An 18502-nucleotide genomic window follows, 5' to 3' on the forward strand; every position below is an offset into this window, starting at 1 on the left:
GTCGCGTCTATGGATAGCCCCGCCCCCGAGAATTATACTAACGTGTGCGTGACGTCACGACGTCAACGCACACGCACGTTCTGGGGTCAGAGGTCGCCCTCTGACCAATCATAGCTTAGAGAGGGGTATTTAAACCCCTAATTCACCCTAGTACTTTGCCATGTCGTGGTTTCAGTTTCCTGGTTCCCTGAAAGTGCTATTCTCGTGTTTCTGATTTCCTGGTATCCTGATCCTTGGCGTTTCCCTGGTTATTCTGATCTCTGGTTTCCCTGACTTGGCTTGTCTTATCGGTATTGAGTATTTTCTGGCTTCCTTGACCTCGGCTTTCCCTTTGACCATTCTCTGTCTCTAGCGTATTAGTCCGGCCATTCTAAGGTCCGGTTTACGCTCTATCCTGTTATTTTCCTTTTCTTTCTTATGTATATATTTACATAGTTTCTGCGTGCTGGACCACATTACTAGTCGTGACAGATTAACATTTTCAGGGAGAGATGTGTCCTTTTAAGGGGGTTAGGATAAATGAGGTAAAAAACAATCTGCTGTAGTCATGAAGTCAGCCGCATAATGGTCAGGGTGTGTGTATGCAGTCATGCATTATACATATATATAAATATTGGGTCATTGTCTTACATGAAGTGATCTGGTTGTCACATTTCCCTTGTTTGAACCCTGCAATGAAAACCATTGCCTTCCACTGAAAGGGCCTCTGGTTGCTCTCACTCTGACAGCCACTAAAAGGCGCTTCCGCTAAGATAGTGGAGTAAAACCTAGTTTTGCTGGGCATGAACACTAGCCTCCTAATGCTTTCCTATGGGAAATGATTCGATTGGCTGAGATCATCGATCTCCATGATCTCAGCCACGAAGGCAGGACAGCAGCAATAGAACATTCCTGCAAAGGAAGCAGGGGTAAGTAGTACTGCTCTTCCACTCCTTACAGGGGAGGGCAGGCTACCTAAACTGCTAACAGGCACTATAGTGTTCCTTTAAGTTTGGCACGGGTCTTATATGCAATCAAATATTCCATCGTGGATAAACTAGGAAAGTGACCAACAACAGCCGGTCTACCCCAGCAAGCTTAGCTAAACCATAACAGATAATGGTCCGTTGGTCGTTTTTACATGTAAATAGGTTTAGGGGTCATGTGTGAAAGTGCAAGAATTAAATATCTGGCACTTGATTATAATGTATTTCAGTGTGCTGGCTAATCTACATATTTCTAACCAAACGGCACACTGTCTGTGGTGTGTTGGGTACCTTACCTTGGGTCTCATGTGGATCTATGTGCAATCATGCATTATAAATTAACTAATACAATACACATATGGTTATACTTATAAATTAGCTAGTACAGCGTACTCGAATGTTAAAAGGCTGTCCCACAGGCACTGAATGCGTATTAAAAAAAATTAAATTTATACAGAACAAAACGAATTCCATTCATCCACAGACCCCAAAATTATTTGCTATGTTTCTGCCTGACCAAAAGATTGCAGCGAACTGTGAGATAGGTACCAGGTTCTCCGATCCGATTATTTGTGTGCGGCATACATGCATAGGTGTGTGTGTGTGTGTGTGTGTGTGTGTACTATGTGTTTTTAATATGTTGGTGCTTAACTGTTAAATCTGTGTGAGCAGAAAAGTGGTTTTACTGAGAACCAAGATGTTTACAACTCGGCATTTAAAGGTCCCTTTCTAAATACAGATGTTAGCAATTTACATGTCTTGTTCTGAGTGCTATTTCCTACCTTTTTAAGTAATGCAAACTGTTATTTCAGTAATGCCTGTAATTTCTCTAATCAGGTCAGTTTATCGTGAATGGGGAATAGAGTGGTTTACTTCTTAAAGTCATTGTGCTGTTCACATGTGCTCAGATCAGTCAGACATATATATATAAAAAATTGTGATAGTTAAAATGGTTGCAGGAATTGAATTACACACACCCTGACAAAAGTATGTTTTCCTTTATATTTCAGGAGAGATTCCATTATTATTCTTTTGTGAAACTTTGCAATGCCCTCAGAGAATTATTCTAGTATAAGTTAAATTGAAGGACAGTACATATGTGCCGGTCAAAAAAATCTTTCTCTTACGGGAAAAGAATCAGTAAGGTTCGTCTGCAAATGGCCGACTGTGAATCCTCTGACCTCCATGAGTGTAATAACTGACTTGGAAACCGTTCAAGTTGGCTAATCATGAATAGTGAATCAATTGCGAAAGTCATATCCAGTTGGATACAATTATAAAGTTAGCCAACGTCTTATACATAGTAGCCAACTAGGTACAGTGCAAGCATGCAGTATTTCCCCACGGTTCATCCCTAATCTATTCTATCATGTCACAAGTTTAAAAAGAACATAACGAAATTGAATTCTGTGTGATAATCTGTAATGCAAAAAAATATATAAAATAGCACATTGCTATTCCAATTAGTAAGGTAGTTCCCCAAGACATCACTCATAAAATGAATCATGCTAACGTTTTATAATTTAAAATTCACTCTAACGCATTATTTAGGTTATTTGAGTGAATAATCCTCCTGATATCCCCTGCAAAATATAATCCGTAGGTACATTAAAAAAAACAAAAACATAATTTTCATTAAACTGGCTAAAACATTACTATAGCTGAGCCAATTTTTCCATTTTAATTTTAGTTTGCGGCCATTTATTACTTAACAAAAACATTACATTACCCCTTTGTGTATGTATATAAATATATATTTCTTAGCTTCTATACGGCAATGCCAATTACATAACAGCACATGGTCTCTGTGTAAGACATTGGCACCATGTGGTTCGACAGTGAATAACACGAACATGGTAGTAAATATTTCGCAGTCTAGGTCTTTGCCCTTGTGTCTGACTTAAGGCTGATTAAAAGTCCATTCTTCCGCAGTGTTCTTGGCTGAGTTCACTAGATCATTCATTGACGGGAAATGCTGCTTGCCCCACCTGTGCTGAGCTATTGACACCTTTTTAAAAACGTCTGCCCTATTAAGTAGCATTTGACAATCATAGCTGCAAATTACTGCAGTAGACTGTTTAAGCAAACCTGAAAGTGCACGGTTATAGACCATCTGTTACTTTTATAGTAAGGCACAAAGTCGTTCTGGCAACCGCAATATTAAACATCTGTGCAGCATTGTCAGCCCATTGCCTGTCTTTACTCTCCGTGTAATGAGACTGTATCTTTGTGTCTCTTTTTAAAGTTTGGCATTAAACTTGGTACATTGTGCAGGACTTGTTATTCTTCTTTGCTCAACATATCCGAAAACAACATTTATGATAAACCAGCACGAACATGCCATGTCAGGTTTTATTTTCTGTCTTTTGTTTTGTTTTGGTTTTTTTGCGAGGTTCAAAATTTCCATCCAATAGGTTGTATATATACAGTTACAAGAGTCTTAGAATTTTTAGAACACTAAAACACTAAAATAATCTGTAGAGTACAAACTAGTTACCGATAAGTTCTGAAAATGATCCCTGACCTGCTTTAAATGTGATATTTAGTAAAGTCTTTTTAGAGTTCTGACATCTGATACTTGATTATATTTGTTGGACAACTTAACATTTATAGCTCCCATGCACATAGAGTTGACATTATCTAATAGTGTGTTCTGGACTCTTTTTAGTGATACCTAGTTATGTGCTGTAGTTGTGTATTTGTTTTTTGCCAAATGCATAGAATTGCTGAAAGTATTGATTACCGTGGATGGGAGGAGGGCTGTGAGCACACCCTCAACAAGATATGCTCTGGGTCATATTGTGATTAAATGTGAAGTATTGGGTGAAATTGACTCCCTCTGCATGATCCGTGTCTCTGTATATTTAACAAATATGTTCTTGTGATGTGTACAAAATAGAATTAAATGTACAAATAGTGGAAATCCACACCTATTTGTCATGCAACTGGGATCATCCATCTTGGCTCCCTGTTAATCATTGTTATTAGCTGTGTCTTTTATATCTGGTAGTCAGCAAAAATATTTTTCTAATTCTCATCCTCATCTGCAGTGTTGGCCCTGGTTTTACCTAGTCTGAACTGGATCGTGATGTAATTTGCTAAATCTTTAAAGGGACACTATAGTCACCTGAACAACTTCGGCTTAATGAGGTTGTTCAGGTGAGAACTATAGCTCCCTGCAGCCTTTCTCATGTAAACACTGTATATTCTCATAAAATACAGTGTTTACATTCAAAGCTAAGAAACACCTCCAGTTGCAGTCACTCAGAGTGAACCAGAGGGACTTCGGAGTTGATGGAGGCATAATATGCCGCCATCCACTCAGATCTGTTGTCAGCAGAGCACAGGGCAGCACTGTGCACAGCATCCTGTGATTCAGTATCTCCTCCCTCTGCACGCAGACACTGAACTTTACTCATAGAGATTCATTGATTCAATTCATCCTTATGAGGAGATGCTGATTGGCCAGGGCTGTGTTTGAATCATGCCGGCTCTGCCCCTGATCTGCCTCTTTGTCTGTCTCAGCAAATCCTATAGGGAAGCACTGTGATTGGATCAGGCTATCACATGTCCGCAGACTAACATGAGTCTAACAGCATGCAGATTTACAGCTTCAGGCTTGAATACAGTAAGATTTTTACTATATTTATGGAGGCATGAGGGGCCCGGGGGGGGGGGGGGGGCTAGATGGTGGTGTTAACACTATAGGGTCAGGAATACATTTTTGTGTTCCTGACCCTATAGTGATCCTTTAAATAAATGTAAAATAATACAGGGCATGTCATTAAAAAGGAGGTTAACACAATTAATATTTGATTTTCAAAGATTTATTCAAAAGTGTAAATTCCACAGAATCCCCTTTAATTATTCCCCATTACACAGTCCAGAGGAGGAGGTTGTTGATTGAGGTGCTAAGGTAAAAGCCAGAAATGGGAGTAATATTATTCGCACAACTGAATGTGTATAATAAATATAAACATTGCCAAATTTATTTCTACTGGCTGTTTTGTCAATTACCGTAGAGCACTTGCAGAGATTCAATGTTCATAATGTCTTAATATTTTAGTATGCAATAGTAAAGAATTTTTTTTCCACATACTGTAGTAATGTAGTAGTTTTTTGTTCAAAGATGCCTCCTCTTTTCTTGGACATTGTAAACTTTGCCGTTAATGAGAAACATCAGCGTTAAAGGGACACTGTAGTCACCAAAACAACTTTAGCTTAATAAAACAGTTTTTCTGTTTAAATCATGCCCCTGCAGTCTCACTGCTTAATTCTCTACCATTTAGGAGTTAAATCATTTTTTTACAGCTGTAGCCACACCTCCCTGCATGTGACTTGCATAGCCTTCCTAAACACTTCCTGTAAAGAGTCATCTAATGTTTACATTTCCTTTATTGCAGATTCCATTTAATTTAGATATTTTTTTTTAAATCTCCTGCTCTGTTAATATCTTGCTAGATCCTGGACGGGCCTCATGTATGCTATTAAAGTTTAATTTACATAGCAGGAGATAAAAACTTAAAGAAAGTTAAAAACATTTTCCCATGCAGGCTGTGTCAGTCACAGCCAGGGGAGCTGTGGCTAGGGCTGCATAAACAGAAACAAAAGGGATGTAACTCCTAAATGGCAGATAATTGAGCAGTGAAACTTCAAAGGCATAATTTATACACAAAAATTGTTTCATTAAAGGGACACTATAGTCACCAGAACAACTACAGGCAAACAGCATGCAGAGTTACAGCATGCAGGCTTGAATACAGTAAGATTTTGCTATATTTATGGAGGCATGAGGGGCCCAGGGGGGCTAGATGGTGGGTTTAAGAGTCAGAAATACATGTTTGTGTTCCTGACCCTATAGTGATCCTTTAAGCTAAAGTTTTTTGGTGACTATCGTGTCCTTTTAACAGTTTGCCAAAACCACATCGCTGTTGAATGTCAAACTTTAAAATCTTTGATCTTTAAACATTTTCACATTTAGTGTCCTCAAAATCAGCAAGAGGAGTCTGAACAAGGCTATTTCTTCTTGCAGAAGAATGATTAGAATCAATATTTGTAGAGAAGAGTAGAAATATGTTTTTAATAGTGGACACACCGTCCATTTAAAGGAATGAAAATTTCAGTTGCAGCTCTATACAGGGCGGGGGGGGAGAGGGGGGATGCTTTTCTGTTCTGTGTATCTGAATTTTAAAGTTGTGGTTACTAGCAGGAGTATTAGAGTATGTGTTTAATCGTATGAAATGTATCTGAATCATGTCTTTTGTTATTAAAGTTCATTATTATTATGCTGGGAAATAAACTAAAATGTGAACTGTCATCAGTTTCAAATTATGGACCAAAAATAGCCAAATTGGAAACCAACATGGTGTGGCGAATTTCAGTGTTTGACTGTTTTGGCCTAAAATTCTAAATCCGTTTTCAGGGTTATTCAATAAAATGTGCCTCGTTAGGAACTCAAGGACAATTTCACATTTTAAGTCACAGCCAAACCAAAAACAATTTTGCCTAAAATGCGTGTTGAGTTCGAAAGAAAGATCCCTTTTTGTACAAAACCACAAAACTAACTTTTCCATGTTTGCGGAATCTTTTGAATATAATTTTATTTTTATTGATTCATTTTCAGTGTTTTAGTTTTCTGCATTTGGACAGTGATCTCGGTGTACTTTACAGTACCATACATTGTGTTTTGTTTGTTGGTTTACTCTGCAAATGCTAGGCCACAAAACTGTAGGGTCCATTTTTAAGAGCAGGTATATTACACCACAAATGAACTTTCCTTTTCTTCCTCCCCTTCTCTGCAATTTCTCAGGTTACAATTGAGGTTGTTGACGGCCCTGACACGGAGCCGGAAAATGATATGCAAAAGGAGAATAAGCCCAGCTGGCCGGTTCCATCACCTGACTGGAGAAACTGGTGGCAGAGGGCATCAACTTTACCAAGGATAAATTACGGAGACCAAGATTACAAATATGATAGCACGACTGAGGACAGCAACTTCCTAAACCGTCTTGGCGGATGGAATAGACAGGGGCCCAGTCACAGGACGTATGATGTAAAAGAACAAGCTGAGTATGGTATGTTCATGTTTCCCTGATCATTATATGGATCTTTATTTATTTTATACACTTAGACAAAAACGAATCATGAACTACGCGGCTCCTTAAAGGGCAAATACATGTACAATTTTGTGGTGATACGTATGAACTATCAACATGGAGACCAATAAGATATTTATTCATATTTGGCACTTTGATCAGAAGTTGTCTTGGTCCTTTGTGTCTCTGCTATTAGTTGGATAGTTTAATCAAGAACGATGCATCAAAAATGATTTGCAGGCATTCAAAAGAATGATTTATTATTTTATTTAGCAAAGCAGTTCATGTTGGAAGTGATATGTATTTTGGAAAGGTGCACCCCCTGGATTTTGTTTTCTTTTGCTTTTATTATTTAATTTTCATATGTGTGAGTGCACTGTCCTTGTTTGGATTCTGGTTTAGAATATTGTGAAAAAGAATGTGAGCATCAAACAGACGTGCAGTAATATGTAAAATGTCATGGCAATAAGACTCCGTATTGCAGTTAGACCCATGGTGTAAAAGTTAACCTGAGCACAAATCAGTCACAAACTATGTCCTCCCAACTAATTTCCTGTAAACGTAGAAACTAGGGGCAGGGGATAGTGTAGACCAGTGGTTCCCAAACCAATTGTCACCCCCCCTACTTGTCCAGGATTTATGGATTACTCAGTTGTGTCTAATTTTTTTTTTATTTTTTTTTTAATTAAAAACACCGTAGACACACTTGGGCAATCCCTCAATCCTGGGTTGGGGAGAAGGTGGGAGAGCTTAAAGACTGGTAAAAGAAATGTGTTCTTTTAATAAAACCCACAAAAAGACTGTTAAAGATTTAATTTATTGGGGAGGGGGGCAGGAACTGCAGTTGCATGGTGCTGGAACTCCTCAGGGAAAATCTAATCCTGGGCACAAATTGGACTTTTGGTCACCAATTTGGCTACAAAACTTGACCACAACCCTGGGGAACATCTTACAGTTCATTTGGCGCCAATCTTGTCTGCACATGGTGTACACAGCCGTGCAAGACTTACCCACAGCCTATAGCTGCACTCGAGGCCAGGGAGGCAGCCAACCCTCTGCCTACTGTTGGAGCTTGTTGTATCTGATTCCTGTTCCTCCCCCCACTGGACCAGTGGGGGATATCTCGGTTCCCACTGGAGGTTTTTGCACGGTCACCTGGCCAAGACCCAAGTCTTTCTGGTAAGTTGGAGAGCTGAGGCCAAGCATCCAAATTGGCTTCCCTGCTGGGGCCTACAGTCAGAGACACCTCCCTGCAGTCGTCCACACTTATGAAGCCGTTGCTTGTGACATTTGACCGCATTTGTGCATTATTTTGGGCGAAGCTCAACGAAAGGCAGCTTACCTTTTTTCCTGTTGTCCAATGCATGGCACCTAGGAGCTGTCCTGCCGTTCACTGCCGAAAGTGCACGGCTACATCACTTGTTACGAGAGAGGCGCGAAGAACCCACTGCAACGTATTCACCGCTATCCGCCCCGGTTGCAGAGAAGGAGGCACCTTCGCTCACGACGCATCCATGCTGCTCCAGAGAATGATTGGAGTGGCTGAGGGTGATGGGAGCTGGGTCTCTCTAACCAGGGGCATAGGTTAGGTGGCACATTGATCTTATCTACTGCTGGGCTGTTGTGCAGCTGTTCTCCTAATGCACATTGCTTGATAAGCTTATGCTGTTTTACCCCACTACAGTGCTCTATCTTTTCAGCTGCCATAGTATCACCAACCCCCCGGTGGTATTTACCTCTTGCAATAATCCCCAGCCCTACAGTTTTCTCTGCCATACCTACACTAATTTTATCACAAATTATTAGAGCTGCATTTTTGCTGTTTCTTTACCTATTACTATTATAAAGTGCAGTGCTCATCTTGTTTATATTTAGTTGATCTCATATATGTCTGGAGGGCTTTATTAGCCTACAGGCTAACTTCATGATCTCTCTACAAACATGTGTCTAGCCTGACCACCTACACTTTATTTAGTCACCCATCATTTGCACAATCTCCCTTTTCTTTCTCAAGGAACATAGGAAGCACAGAAACGGCCAGAGGTGTGGCTAAATTAACTAGTAAAGTAAAATATTACACCAAACCTTTGCATTTCTTTAGCCCAAATTCACCTTGCCCTAGGCTAGAAAATAATGAGAAAAATGCACAGCCACTGTACTTTATGCTTCCAGCCTCCAATAGCTGTGTGCCAAATCTGATGACATCATAGCGCTGGAAATACAAACTTGTATTTCTAACGCTATAGAGCCTCTGTTCTTAGTTCTATTAAGGTCTCCTCCCACTCACTTGCATAAAAATTAAGAAAATAAAATATTTACTTACCATTTTCCAGTATAGAGTTTTCCTCAGTGCTGCTTAATTCTCGATAGCAGACCATTGGGAACCTAATGTATATATTTGGCAAGTGCCGCATGCATTCAAGCTTCCCATAGGAAACCATTTTTTTTTTAAATGCGTTCCTTTGGGTTTCCACATTATATCACCAAGTTTTACGCAGTCACTGAGTGCCTCTAGTAGGTGTCAGTTTAACAACTGGATAGTTAAATGGATAGCTCCACTGCACCTAGACCAGTTCATTAAGAAGGAAATGATCTGACTCCCTTTACTGTATTCCCCATCAAGTCAGGATATGTATTTAAAAGCGTAGATTTGACAATGAGAAGGCCGCCAGCCTCAACATGTGAGGTACGTTGCAAAAAGTAAACCATTTGTCACTGAGTGTTAAATTTTGCTTTATAGATTATGCTGACGGTGAAGGCGGTTGGAGCTCTTGGTCTATATGTAGCGTCACCTGCGGTAGCGGAAATCAGAAACGAACAAGATCTTGTGGCTATGCCTGCACGGCCACCGAGTCTAGAACCTGCGATATGCCAAACTGCCCAGGTGAGTATCATTATCAGAAATGAGAGGGGAAGTAATTATTGGAAACGGAAAAACTATTTATCTGGATAGCCATGGGGTAGGCAATGTTCGGCGACGGCAGATGTTGAGTATTACATCTACCATATAGATCTTCCAGCCATAACGATGGCAAAGGGTAGATGTACTCCGCAACATCTGGAGTGTCGATGGTTGCCTAGCCCATTGCTCTCAGTTCAGTGGTTGAACTACAAGTACATTATCTGGTTTTGAGAACTGTACATCAACCCCATATGGAGGCCTGCATGTCAGTTATGCATGCTCTATTAAATGTGCGCACACACAGAAAAAGCCTTTGCATAATGTCAGCTGGAATACTAAAACAAAGGAGAAAGAAGCAAAAAGGCTTTTTTCCCCCCAGTGTCTCTGAAATGACTGCAGAACACCTGCAAAGAAAAAAAACGTACGCATGCAGTCTCTTGGCACACACAATGCATTCCAGATGGCTTGAGAATACATTTCTTGCATATTCCAAAAAATGGATTGTGACTGTAAGCAGAAGAGGAATGGTATAATGGTGTAGAAGGAATACAGGCACATTGTGATAGCTATAACCTTACACCGGTACCTTATGTAATTTATTATTTTATGCTGTACCTTCATGCTGATGATAATATCAGTTACGTTCGTTTTTCATTGCTGTATCGCATGTTTTTCCGACATATGGGGGGGGTGGGATTGTGGAATGTCATTATTAGATGACCACATTCTGCAGCCAGTGCTTTAAATATATATTACAACAGAATATCACTTTTATAGAATTAAGATATTCTGCTGTACAGAATATGTCATCAGCACAGGTAACGACCCTTCTGGCATTTTTGGTGATCGCAATGTAATAAAACTAACATTGAACATTGAGTATTTAGTAATGTAATTCATGATTAAGAAACAACATATTGACATGGCAAATACCATCTATAACCACACAGGAAGGGCATATTTGTGATATTTTGTATAAATTAGCTTTTCAAATGATTCTCTGGTACAATGATGTAGTGCACTTATTCTCATTTTTGGAATAGATTCACAAGATGTCAAAATGCCATTATACTGGAGATTCATGGAAAAGATTAGGTTAATTCTCTAGGCAGTCTGTCGTCATCAGGCAGGAGTGATGTAAAAAATAAGTTTTGATACATTTTTAAATACAAATTAAATAAATATATATATTTTTAAATCGTTAGTCATAACTGCAAAAATCAGTAATAGATGTGATATGTTCTGACTTCTAAGACTTGATAGCAGAACATTAACCGTGTGTTTCAGTTACAAGCAATATATATATATATATATATATATATATATATATATATATATGTATTTTATATCATCGCGTTCCGCTCATTATTATGACTTGGAAGTGCAAAAAACAAAAAAACAAAAAAGACTGGCTTGCTCGGGGTGTAAGTTTTCATCATGCAGATGGTATGGTGGTACATTTTTGTCTAACATTTTTATTTTGTTTTTATTTGACTCCAGTACCATTTAATCCCTTTTTTAAATAACTCATTTTTGGCAGTTATGGGTGTTTCCTAAAGTTAGCTAGGCAAAGGGTAGCATTTCATAGCTAATGAGGTGCTTATAATTAAATTTCTGTGTGGTCTCTAAGCCTCTTTACTTTTACAAAGCTGATATTTTTAACACAATCCATTTACAGTAAGTAAGAATTTTATGGTTTGCAGGAAGCCCATTTAAGATTGATTTTTATACTAATACACATATTGCTGTCTTTGGCTAATAATTGCACATTTATGCATAAAGTCTGGGTACAGTTAAGCAGTATAAGACTTTATTACACCAATTACTAGAGCAAAGTTAGTCTTGAAGCCTTCTCTTTTTAAGACTAGATTTTATATGTATCTGGCATGATAGATGTACCATGATGCCTTTCCCTGTCCTATAACTACCATTAGACAACCTCTTCACTTTAGACAAGGACCCGCTTGTTTGTCTGTAGGCAGAGCAGCCCATAATTTACTTGGCGAACCAAGGGCTTATTAAAAAATCTAAGTACACTTCAACATTACAGCTAGTTCCAGAATCTTCAGCTTTGCCATAATTTTTACAAATTCAATTACATTTTTAAAGAGTTTCTGTTGCTGCGTTCAATCCTTCCTTTCAAACTTTTCCGAACTTGTCTCGCAAAAAGTATCTTTTACCAAAGGTGGCTCCATATGTCATTGATTATAATCTGTGTAACCTCTCCGCTTCCCTTAGGAATTGAAGACACGTTTAGAACCGCAGCAACGGAAGTGAGTCTTCTCGCTGGCAGTGAGGACTTTAATGCTACAAAACTATTTGGAGTTGGTAAGTGTTTTAGTTTCAAACTGCTTTATTTACATTCTTAATGTGATGCAATTTATCATATGATTAGTTTGTTAGACAAGGCAGCACAAGAGGTAGATTAAGTTTCCATTTTAATTTTCAAGACAAGCGTTTAAAGTGACTCCATCATCACAATTTTTTTCATTCATTTTTTTTGTTTTTTGCATCGTAATATGGCTCGTTAAACGCTTACAGTTGTTGGTGATGACTTTAAAATGTAACTAAAATTACTGGCTAATCTGGGCTTCCTGAGGGCACGCTTGGTGTTCAGCAGCATCGGGCAATTTGCTCTAAATATTCATTAGTCATTATGTAGTTTTACATTGGTCACATTGTCTGACCTTTTAAGAGGTTATTACATTTTCTTCCCTCTTTATTTCTTTTCAAATATGTCACCTTGCTATCCCCTCCCTGAATAATGTCTCTCCTGTAACTGATCACCAATTTCCTGCAAGTGATCTCCAAACTCTGCATCTACTCCCCCTCTCTCCCTGTCCACCTAGACGTCAGTTTTCTTTAAAGAACACGACTTTCCATCTTTAATCACCAACCATACCTCCCAACACGGAGAGTTTTGTAATCTGGACGGGACTTTTAAGGGGTGTTGCCATTGGGGCAAGTTTGCCCAGGTTAGGGCGTACTTGCCCACTGAAGGATTTGTCAGCCTGTCGTCCTACATGCAGGACCATGCAGAGAAAAAGCTGTTGATACTGGTGGCTGCTGCTAGTGCAAGTTTGATGTACTCGTGCTGTGCTGTGCCTGAGGACAACTCCTGGAGTCCGTGGGTGCGAAAACCAGGGAACGAAATCCAGACAGCAGGACAGGACACTGAAATCGGGACTATCTCAACAACAGTTGGGAGCTCTGCACCAGCTTATCATCTCAACAAAAACAGTATCTGTAGAACTGCCTATTAAACATCTATTATTTCATTCTCTATTATATCATCCAGATTGGAAGCCTTGTTGGTGTTGTCACTTTGCTAAACATGTTTTGCAAAACGTTTCTATAAATGTTTGATTATAAGCTTTTATACTGCATCCTCTGTACTTTTAAGTCAGGCTAAATTAAATTAACCAGACCCCTCTAGGGAGTAACACCAAAATACAAATGTGTTGTGCATTTGAGGAGAACTATAGGCCAGGGAGTTTATCCAGTTGAGAAACTTGTGTTTTTGTTTTTGTGTTTTTATTTTATTTAATCCTTTTTGCATATGAGTTTCTCCTCTGATCTGATCCATAAGCATTGATGCTGGTAATTGTTTTTTTTTTTTAGTATAGACTCTGAATTCTTAGAATTTCTCTTTTTGTCTTTCTAGATACTGACAGCTGTGAGCGGTGGATGAACTGCAAAAGCGAATTTCTCAAAAAGTATATGCACAAAGTCGCCAATGATCTCCCCAGCTGCCCTTGTTCCTATCCGACTGAAGTAGCGTACAGCACAGCTGAGATACACGATCGCAATAAACGCAAAGATTTTAGATGGAAGGACGCAAGTGGTCCAAAGGAGAAACTGGAAATCTACAAGCCAACTGCAAGATACTGTATCAGATCCATGCTCTCCTTGGAGAGTACCACACTTGCGGCACAACATTGCTGTTTTGATGACAGTATGCAACTCATAACCAGGGGGAAGGGAGCTGGAACACCCAATTTGATCAGTGTAGAGTTTTCAGCAGAGCTTCATTATAAAGTTGACATTTTACCGTGGATCATGTGCAAAGGTGACTGGAGTCGCTATAACGAGCCTCGGCCACCAAACAATGGCCAAAAATGTACTGAAAATCCCTCCGAAGATGACTATTTAAAACAGTTTCAAGAAGCCAGAGAATTTTAGTGGCTTATTTATGGAAGGTTATTTGTTCAGAAGAAAGGACATAGTACTTACAGTGCTGTATGACAGAAACAGAGTCGCATGCTTTGTACACATCCCTTCTGGGTTTTGAAAGTGTACCTGATGGAGCAACCTACCTGTGGTTCTCCTCCTGTTGCCTGCAGAATCTATATCCAATGATATCTGGATAACTACATGTTTGCTTTGCCTACCCTTTATGTATTGTTTTGCAAGTGTACCTTTATGTATGTTCTTGCAAAACGTACAAGTATTGTCACACGCAATGTACTTATTGTATTATTTTTGTTCCTGTCATAATTTTTTTCTGAGCGTTTATTTTTTTTATTTTATTTTTTTATCTGACATTGCAATTTTTCCGAATATTATATATAACGGATCTCGAGAGAAACAAACATTCTGGCAATTTTTTATAAATGTCGCTGAGCGTTAAGCTTCTTTTTGGGGATGTGCTGAAAACATAATATGTCTTCTCTAAGATTCATCTAAGAAGCAAGGAGATTGTATTAAACATTGTAGCTATGTAAGGACACTGATGGAAAACTAGAAGAAAGAGGATATGGTCAAGAAGATCAACAGCACAGTGGTTAACGTGAAATGATCTCAAAATATTGTTTCTAAATGGACACCATGGGTAACCTGAAAGTAAACGAGGGAATTCAGGGTATCTCATTACACGTGACTTTTATTTTCAGGGACTATATCGATCAAGAGTGGCACTTTCTCAAAAAGATGATGATGACCATGTTTCATCTTGTGTGTAGGCCTTACCTTATTTTATTTTTTATTTGGCATGAACTAAATGCAGTTTTCATTTTATTTTAATTTTATTCTTTTCAAATGTGTGTGAGGTTAAGCTGTTATTTCTGTTTACAAATACTGCAATATTTTTGTAAAGTATTTATTATGTTCTAGTTCTATATTGTGCATTGCGCATGTTTGTCCTTTTATTCCCCTTCGCTCCCTGTCCTCCGGAACGTGGTCACATGTGGGTTGAGTCTTCTCAATCCCCACAAAAAGATAAACTTAAATAAAACAAAGTATTTAGCTTTGTATTTGAGTGTTTTCTATTTAGTCTCAATTGAAGGGCTGGTTTTGTTTTTCATGAGAAATAACTGATAAACTCTAGTCATTTATGAATGAATAGAAATGTGGAAGCTTTATGGATAGATATCTGCTTGCGGCAAAAGAGGGGAAATCAATTATTGGTTGGGATATATGTAATAAACCACCTAATGTTGATATTGATGAGGGAGAACAGCTGTTAGAGCAAATTGGGAAAGCTTCACATCTGGGTAACACGTTAATTACTGGAGATTTGAATTACCTGTAAATAAATCAAGATAGAGAAACTAGTAGTTCAGCAATGAGAAGGACACCTTCATGTCACAAGTGGCACAAACACCAACTAGAAAAGGTTCTTGTCTCAAGTTGGTTATAACAAACAAACACTGTTGATCTTTTGACATACACCCAAGTAGAGGTGCACTTGGAAAATAGTGATCACAGTTTGGCATCTTTTGAAATAAATGCACATGGGGTATACTAAAACAACATTTTTTAAATGTCGATTTCAATAAGGTTAGGCAGCTTTATAATGCATTGACTGGAAAAAAAACTTTTCTGAGAAAAAACCACTTGGGATAAATGCAATATCTTAAAACAAATGTACCGTTAGGTAATAAATATAAAAGAAACAGATTGGAACCAATGTGGCTTAGTGGGAAGGTAAACCACGAAATTAAAAATAAGAATGGGGCATTTAAAGTACTTAAGGACCAAACCTCTGGAATAAAAGGGAATCATGACTTGTCACACATCTTTTCCTGGACATTATAGACCGGTGAGCTTAACCTGTGAGCTTAACAGTTGTGTCTGTGAAAGTATTTAGGGGGTTATTGAGGGATAATTTTCAGGAATTCATTGGGAAGAACATTGTTATTAGCAAAAATCAGCAGGGTTTTATGAAACATTGTCCAAGTCAAACTAACTTAATATTATTCTATGAAGAAGTAAGTAGAAATATAGATCAGGGTGTTGCAATGGATGTGATCTATTTGGATTTTGCCAAGACATTCGATACGGTTACACACAATAGGTTAGTGTTCAAACTAAAAGAAATTGGTCTAGATGAAAATTCTTGTTCTTGGGTAGAACATTGGCTTAAATAGAGTACAGAGAGTTGTGATTATTGGCAAATTTTCAAGCTGGACAAAAGTGGTAAGTGGTGTCACTCAGGGTTCTGTTCTGTGACAGATTTGAATCAACATATCTATGCATGAATTTGAAATAGGCATTGGAAGTCATGTTTCAGTGTTTGCAGATAAAACAAATCTCTGTAACGTAATAAAACGTGCACAGGATATTACTTTGCTGTGGAGGGATTTAGACCGATTGGGGGACTGGGCAGTCAAATGGCAGATGGGCATTGACTTAGATAAATGCAAAGTTATGCACTTTAGGGGTTAAGAATGCATAAGCAACTTACACCCTAAACGGTAGTAAATTAGGGATGGCAACACACAAAAAGGATTTAGGAATTGTTATAGACAACAAATAAGGCAACAATGTGCCATGTCAATCAGCAGTTGCTTTGACCAGTAAGGTATTATCATGTACAAAAAGGGACAGGAAGATAACACCTTGAATATGCTGTGCAATTTTGGGCACCTGTTCTAGAAAAAGTGCAGAGGCGAGCTACAATATTAATAAAAATAATGGAACATTTTAGTTATGAAAAAGGTTAACAAATTTAAATCTGTTTAGAAACACGGCACCTCAGAGGGAATATAATAGCATTATACAAATATATTCAGGGCCAATACAAACCATTCTTTTGAAATCTATTCATAAACAGGACTATACATAGGGCATGAGGTCATGCATTTAGACTGGAAGAAAGGAGATTATCAGAGTCTGTACAGATGCTTAGACAGCAACTGGATGAAAACTTGCAAAACTTATCATATTCAGGAATATAATTTTTAATATGTGGGGTAATAGCTTCTTGGTCCAAGGAGAGATCTAACTGCCATCTTGGGGTCAAAAAGGAATTTCTTTCCTAGTTTGTTGCAAAATTTGAAAGTGCCTCAAACTGGGGTTTTTACCTTCTTTTAGGTTAACAGCAAAAACAGAAGTGAGAAATGCTGAACTCTATGGATTTTTTCAGCCTATGGAACTTCTTCAAGAGCTTGTGTAACTGAAATCTAAATGTAAGCATTATAAAATGTTTATCACTGACAATTCATCATTTGAAATCTGGCCATATTCCATCTGTCATTTTGGTTTTTTTATTTCTTAGCCAGAATCCATCTTTTTAGAAAAACAGCCGCCGCCAATAAAGGGTTCTAAAAAAAAAAAAAAAGTTTACTTACCCAATCCCAGCAACGATGTCACTCGGCCCTGTGTTGGTGCTCCGCCTCCTCCAATATCATGCTACAGGGAGGTAATGTGCATGCGCGGCAAGAGCTGCGAGCGCATTAGGCCCTCCCCATAGGAAAGCGTTGCTGAAATGCTTTCCTGTGGGGAATTTTCGGACGCTGGATGTTCTCCTGCAGAGCGTCAGTTAAGAGACCGAAAGTCTGGAAGCACTTCTAGAGGAACTGTGGAAGATGGCCACTAGAGGCTGACTTCGTGCCGCAATGTAAACATTGCAGTTTCTCTAAAACTGTAATGTTTACATTGCAGCACTAAGTGCAATAGGGACACTGTACCCAGACCATTTCAATGAATTGAATTGGTCTGGGTGCCTATAGTGTCCCATTAATCCTTTCATTTGGGATTTTAATTTGTAAGTCGTTTGAGGAGAGGGGTTTTAAAAACAAAACACGGATTATAACCAAATTACAAGAAAACAATAGTGTTAGAAATACAAAACTGTATGCATATAAAAATAGCAGAAATAAATTAGTAGTTTCTTATTTATTTTTTGCTAACTATTGTTTTTATGTGTGTTCTTTTTTTTTTTAAGTTTTTCTTGCAGTCTTTATAAGTCGATTGTGCAGCCGAATATATAGCTTGTTGACTAGTATTCCCTAATTAGGTTTTGGAATGCAATCAATCAAAGGACTCAAATATCGGCCTATGAAAATTGTACACGTCTATAAGGCAGATTTAAAAACAATGGACTTTAGCTGGAGGGTGTCAGGGTGGCGGTCCGATGCCCGGGACCCAGACACTATCCGGGTGGCGGAGCAGGACCGGGACCCAGTATGCCTGATGTTCAGAGTAGGAGTCACATTGTGGAGGTGGATTAGCAGGGTCTGGTGCGGGGTAACCCCAGCGTTTGTGCAGCCACATACCAAAACCCTGAATCAGCTTAAGCGGATACCAGGAACTAGGAG

At 38.6% G+C, this 18502-nt stretch overlaps 1 protein-coding gene across 1 annotated transcript in view; it reads left to right on the top strand.

Moving 5' to 3' along the window:
• Positions 1 to 15153, top strand: part of ISM1 (isthmin 1) — a 56355-nt gene extending 41202 nt beyond the window's left edge. The window contains exons 3-6 of the mRNA XM_063444029.1: positions 6775 to 7039; positions 9801 to 9944; positions 12201 to 12290; positions 13627 to 15153. Coding sequence (XP_063300099.1) covers positions 6775 to 7039; positions 9801 to 9944; positions 12201 to 12290; positions 13627 to 14144 — 1017 coding nt within the window. The 3' untranslated portion in view covers positions 14145 to 15153. The remainder of the gene's footprint in view (positions 1 to 6774; positions 7040 to 9800; positions 9945 to 12200; positions 12291 to 13626) is intronic.
• The last annotated feature ends 3349 nt before the right edge of the window (positions 15154 to 18502 follow it).

The sequence above is a fragment of the Pelobates fuscus genome, chromosome 2, assembly GCF_036172605.1.
Source record: "Pelobates fuscus isolate aPelFus1 chromosome 2, aPelFus1.pri, whole genome shotgun sequence".
In the NCBI taxonomy this organism is placed as follows: domain Eukaryota; kingdom Metazoa; phylum Chordata; class Amphibia; order Anura; family Pelobatidae; genus Pelobates; species Pelobates fuscus.